Source organism: Gekko japonicus, unplaced genomic scaffold (assembly GCF_001447785.1).
Source record: "Gekko japonicus isolate JY-2015 unplaced genomic scaffold, Gekko_japonicus_V1.1 scaffold730, whole genome shotgun sequence".
NCBI lineage: Eukaryota > Metazoa > Chordata > Lepidosauria > Squamata > Gekkonidae > Gekko > Gekko japonicus.
In genome coordinates this window covers 459,973-465,972 of record NW_015164689.1, presented here as the reverse complement: position 1 = coordinate 465,972, position 6,000 = coordinate 459,973, and the positions used below count along the sequence as shown (strand labels likewise).

The 6,000-nt window shown below is 48.5% G+C and overlaps 1 protein-coding gene across 1 annotated transcript in view; it reads left to right on the top strand.

Moving 5' to 3' along the window:
* The window catches only part of RAB3IL1 (RAB3A interacting protein (rabin3)-like 1), a 53,905-nt gene that overhangs the window by 34,254 nt on the left and 13,651 nt on the right, over nucleotides 1-6,000 (top strand). The window contains exons 5-6 of the mRNA XM_015409375.1: nucleotides 3,389-3,604; nucleotides 4,502-4,630. Coding sequence (XP_015264861.1) covers nucleotides 3,389-3,604; nucleotides 4,502-4,630 — 345 coding nt within the window. The remainder of the gene's footprint in view (nucleotides 1-3,388; nucleotides 3,605-4,501; nucleotides 4,631-6,000) is intronic.

The window sequence follows — 6,000 nt, the reverse complement described above, 5'->3', positions numbered from 1 at the left end:
CACCACCACCCCCACGGAGCCCTTACCGCTTCTGCGCGGGCTGGGGAACCCGGCTTCAGGCCTCTCCAGGCCTCCCCTGAGCTGCAGCGCTTCTGTGCGGGCCGGGGGACCCGCCTGCGGGGCTCTTCAGGCCTCTCCCCGGTCACAGCACTTTGGCGTGGGCCTGGGGAGACCAGACTCTTCGGGCCTCCCCTCGGCCACAGCGGTTCGGCGTTGGCCTGGGGAAGCCGGGTGCGGGCTCTTCGGACCTCCCCCTGGCTGCAGTGGTTCGGCACAGGGAGCTGGGAGTGGGGCTTGCCGCTGCCACCATTTACTGAGGGTCTGCGGTGGCTCAAGTGGTTAAGACACTGAGCTGCAGACCGGAAGGTCAGTAGTTGAGCAGTTTGAGACCCGAGTGCCGCATGGCGGAGTGAGCTCCCGTCTCTGGCCCCAGCTCCTGCCAACCTAGCAGTTCGAAAGCAAGAAATTGCAAGTAGATAAATAGGTACCACTTTGGTGGGAAGGTCACAGCGCTCCATGCGCCTTGGCATTTAGTCATGCTGGCCACATGACCACGGAAACGTCTTCGGACAGCGCTGGCTCTTCGGCTTGGAAACGGAGATGAGCACCGCATCCCTAGAGTCGGATTCGACTGGCTTTCGAGCAAGGGAAACCCTTTACCTATGAAGTTACTGAGTAGATGAATGTTTCATTAAATCAATGTCCCAAATGATTTTTAGGAAACAAGGACTCTAATAAATGCATAGCAAAGTCAATAAAAAGGGGGTTTGATTCCAGCTGAAATCCATACAACATAGGTAAGATATAAAAAAAATTACTGCTGGTTTGCACAAATGGAGATCACTGGAGAATGCAGTGGGTAGAGCTACAGGCTATTATAGTACAGTCCCACTCTGAAAAGTGTGCAGAATTTCTGTCTCACGTTGTTCTTCAGATGGGCATGTGCCCACATAACAAGTGAACATGATGGTAGGGGTCTTGTTCAACCAATCTGTGATTAAGAAGTGGGGACTGTATTGAGGACCATTTTAGCTAGGTGTCACTCATTTCAGCAGTTAGAACCAGTTTATCCAGCATCTCTGGTATACCCCAAGCCCAGAGGAAATGCCTAAAGGTTTTTGAAAGGAATCCACAGATAGTTGTTGAGAAATGTAGGCAAAGAATCCTATTGTAATGTGGCTGCAGCACCATCTGTTGGCAGGGTGAAAGTAAAGCACCCAAAGACTTTGTGTCTTGTTACACAACTGCATTCTTGAGCGTGTTTGGTTGCTCATCCAGCAGATCATAGATCATAGAGTTGGATGGGACCTCCAGGGTCATCTAGTCCATCCCCCTGCACAAGGCAGGAGTTGGGATCTCTGCTCCTGATCTTTGGTGGGGACCTTTTGTGAGAGATCCTGGTGGCAGTGACTACTGGTAAAGCCTGGAGAGTGTACAGACATTCTCCTGGGGTTTGTTTAATTGTTGCTGAATGCTTGGTTTCTCTCCCATCCCTGGACTGGGGTGAGAGAGAAAACCTTGACACTTAGAACTATAAATGCTTTAGTTCATAGTTCAGAGCTAGTGTGGTGTAGTGATTAGAGTGTAGGTGTCAACTAGCTGCCGTATTTCACTTGTGTTTGTCCTTTCCTGACTGTGGCGCTAGTGCGCATGCTTGCTTTGCTAGCTAGCTGTAAACAACGATAGGGAGGCGCTCATGAGACCGTGCGAACTGGCACTGCCAGACTGAGTTATCTGACTAACCTTGAGGAGGAGGGAGGGCTTGCGTTCCACCGTTGGTGTGAATATTTCTGCTCTCATGGGGCATGGAGAGTCTCCCGTTCATTATGTAACCTCCCTCCGGGAGAATTCCCCCGCGCGCTTGGATTTAATTTGCTTAGCCAATTGCAGGATCATGTTATATGTAGTGATGCATCCGCCCCATTGTCATTCCTAACAATATACCTGTAGATCATGGCAACAGACCTGTAGTCTAAGCATAACGATTCCCTGGAAACGTGTGTGGAGATTTTCATGCTGTTGAACTGGACAGTAGGACTTGGCTCTTGGAGGCTTAGATTTGGGCCCCTTCTCTGCCATGGAAGCTTGCTGGGTGACCTTGGCTTAGTCACACACTCTCAGCCTAACATACCTCACAGGGTTGTTGTAACTATAAAATGGAGGAGAGAAGAATGATGCAAACTGTTTGGGTCTCCATTGGGGGACAATGTCTGGGTATAAATGAAGTAAATAGTTTTCTATAAGCAATACTATGAATATATGCACAACTGCTGAGAGAGATCATGCTGCAAAAAAATGCACCCTGTGCTGCCTTAAAACATGTATCTCAATTATCTGAGAGGCAGGAAGAGGATAAACATTTAAAATACAGAACACAAGAATAATAAAAAGGTGTGCATTTGGACAAAAACACAAGGTCACAATAGAGTAGCAGTCCATTTGGATATCAAATTAAACTTTATGGTGTTGGAAACCGTGAATTCTTTAATAATATCAAACACGTTTATAGCATATTAATTGTTGCAAAAATTATTCACATTTAAACAATAAAAATATTTTTGAAAATGTTGTATGTGCTTACAGTTATGCATAGGGATTACCATTATCTAGCGTTGTAGATCCTTGTATAAAAATGTTCATGCTGTACGTTTTGAGTGAGCAAAACCTTGCCTTAAAAGCACTTCAGTCATTCAAAAAGAAAATATTTTATAGGATTTCTGTTAGCATTTCTATTTTTTTCCCCCTGTTGGGAGACTGGAAACAAGACACTAAAAAAGGGGGGGGGGTTGGCCCCCCCATTTTTGTCTGGGCCTTCATGTCTGCATAGCAGTGGAGCTAAAAGGTCTTGGAACACAAGTGGCACACTGTGTGACCCTTCTAGAATTCTCAGAAGTGAATGGAGCTTGAGTGACTCATTGAATGTTGTTCAGGATGAGACAGTGGCCAGATGCTTTGAAAGAAATCCAGGTAGCATCTGTTTCCTTTGTAAGGACTTGTCCTCTGCCGGCCAGAGAGCATGGTGTTAGTGACTCCCAGGGCAGGAACTCGTTAGCATATTAGGCCACACCCCTGACAGCACAGCTCATTTGCATATTAGGCCACACCCCCATGTTGCCAGAAGTGTGGTCATCCAGCCACACCCACCTTTTGCTTCTTATTCTCTTTACCTTGTTTGTTGTCAAAACCCAGGGCTCTTTGCATGTTAGGCCACACACCCCTAATTGTAGCCAATCCGAATGAGTTTCTGCTGTTGGGTGTGGCCTATTATGCTGATGAGTTCCTGCTGGGCGTGGCCAACTTGGGAGCCAGCCGGAACTCTGTTCCTGTGTGTTCCTGCCCAAAAATAGCCCTGGCACTGACTCCTACTCCTTTCCATTCTGACACCCAGATTGACATGCTGCAGGCAGAAGTGACAGCCCTGAAGACTCTGGTGATAACATCCACCCCTTCCTCTCCAAACCGGGAGCTGCACCCCCAGCTCCAAAGCCCCTCGAAAACAGCCTTCAGGAAAGGGCATGGGCGCAACAAAAGCACCAGCAGCGCTGTTGTCACTGCAACAAACCAGAGCACCTCCTCGGAGCCAATTGGCAGTGAGTTCAAAGAGGTAGGTCCAACTTATTTGTTAGCAGAACAGCTTGGAACCTGGAGAAGAGGGGGGAGTTACGGGGCTGCCATAAGCCCTGGAGAAAAATGTCCTGTCCCGTCTAATAGAGGCTTAGCAGGGTGTGGTTTACCAGGTGATGCTTACTTCCATGCCGTGAAAAGGTTCTACTGCTCATTTCTACACACTAAACCTCTCTTAAAGGGACACAACAGTTTTCACTAGGCCTGTTGGCAGCCTTATCAAGGCACTTCTCAATGCATACTTTCCACAGGGGTGATAAGATCAGAGGTTGGAGGGAATGGTCTTATGTCTTGTAAATCCTTCTTTGCTCCATTTAAGTAGGTGACCAAGTAACTGACTTGCATTACTGGCCAGGTTCAGTAAAGTAAGGCTGTTAGGAGTGTGGGAGTTCTTTAAATCCAAGTGTAGGTCACCACTGAATGATCTCCTTCGGTGCTGTGGCAGCCTGGAGTTTCAAGAAGAAGAAGAAGAAGAAGAAGAGATTGGATTTATACCCCGCCCTTCACTTGGAGTCTCAGAGTGGCTGACAAACTCCTTTCCCTTCCCCTCCCCACAACAGACACCCTGTGAGGTGGGTGGAGCTGAGAGAACTCTGACACAAACTGCTCTTTTTCAAGGACAGCTGTGCCAGAGCTTGTGCCTGACCCAAGGTCACATCAGCAGGTGCGAGTGGAGGAGTGAGGAATCAAACCCGGTTCTCCCAGATTAGAGTCCGCGCACTTAACCACGACACCAAACTGGCTCTCTTGAGAGGTGCTCAGCAGCTTTATGAACAGGGTCTTTCTCTCCCTCTCATACCGTTTTGCTTTCTCTCCTTGTCTTCCTGTCTCTTTCTTCCCTGTCTGCCCATCTGTCTGACTGTCCCATTCCTCAAAGTCTGGGGTGCCCACTCTCCTCTCCCTGCTTCTCTGTATCGTCCCTGCGAAGGCTATCCACATCACCTATGAGCCAGGCTGGCAGTCCCTGGCAACAGACGCTTCCTTCTCTTCTGCTCCCTCACGGCAGGTAATCTCTCTCAAGCTGGGGGCAGCAATAGGGTGACCCAGTGCATAGGAGGGCTGGTCTCCTGTGGTTGTAGGGGAGAAAAAGGATTGCCTTGGCAGGTAAACTTTGGCCCCGGTCACATGGAGAATTTGCCACGCGAAAGGCATGAATGTCGGGCGGATTTTCGGGGCGCGATCACACCGCAACATCTGGGAAGCGTAGTGCACCTGTGGCGTCCCGCCAAAGATGTGCAGTCAAAAGGTACCTGCAAAGAGCTACTAGCAAATGGTTTGCCATGGGCTGCAAACGGACTCGTTCAGTGTGATCGTGCCGGCGCGCGCCTATTCCCTCCGGCTGTCCTCTTTGCAGCACATGCCGAAGGACGAAACCCTGGTGCACCGCTGTCACATCTGATCGCATAGTGGCAGATCAGAATGCAACCATGCAAATAGCCACGCCTCCCCCCCCTTGTTTTCCTGCCCGTGTGGCTGGGGCCGTTGTTATGCAAGCATGGTAAAAAGTACACACACTGAAAACCCTTCTTCTTTGCAAGTATAAAAGACTGGGGCCTGGTTTTGCTTCCCATTGGGTCACCCTGTATGGGAATAACGTACTGAAGATGGGGAAAGGCAGTAAAGTCTGAGCACAACAGCCTCTTATAGTTCCCACCCTTTTTGGTTCTCCTCCCCCCCATACTAACACCCATCTTTTTTGTTTTGTTTCTCTAATTGTTTTTCCATATTGTGGCTCTGAAGTTGTCTCCTGGCATTAGGTGAGCAGTCTCTGCAGCACAGCACTTCCAGCGGTCAGTTCAGATCTTTCTCTGGGGGCTGGGCAGCTTCATTCACTTCTTATGTTCTTCTCGTCTCTGTTTTCCCCCCCATTATTAAATATTGGCTTTGATAATAATGGCAGGGAGGAACACAACCCCTTCTTTAAATAGGCAGTTTTGGAATCTGCCTGGTCCTTGAAGATCCACCCAAACTCAGGACAGCTCAGTTGCTTCTGCTGCTCAGCAATACGCCTCATATTTTGAGGCATTCTAGGTTTTCCTAAGCCTGAAGGGCATGCTGGGAATAGTTGGAGCAGTAGGATGGTGGAAAAGAAAGAAGCCGCAGTATCTGCTGGATTTGGAAGTGAAGTTGAGGTCTCGAAAAGAGTCTCTTGTCTGTGAACTTCACAGTTCTGCTGCTGAAGACGTAAAGTGCTTGGAAACTAGAAAGTGAACGCAGAGAGAAGTTTCTCCACAAGAAAGCAAGAAAGAATGTCTTGTCTCTTTCTTAACAAAGTTAAAGCCATGAATTTTTTTGGTCTTGTGAATCTGCTTCCTGAAAAGGCCTTTGAGGAGGGACTTCTTGTATCTTTCTTTCTTCTTCCAGCATGCCTAGTTG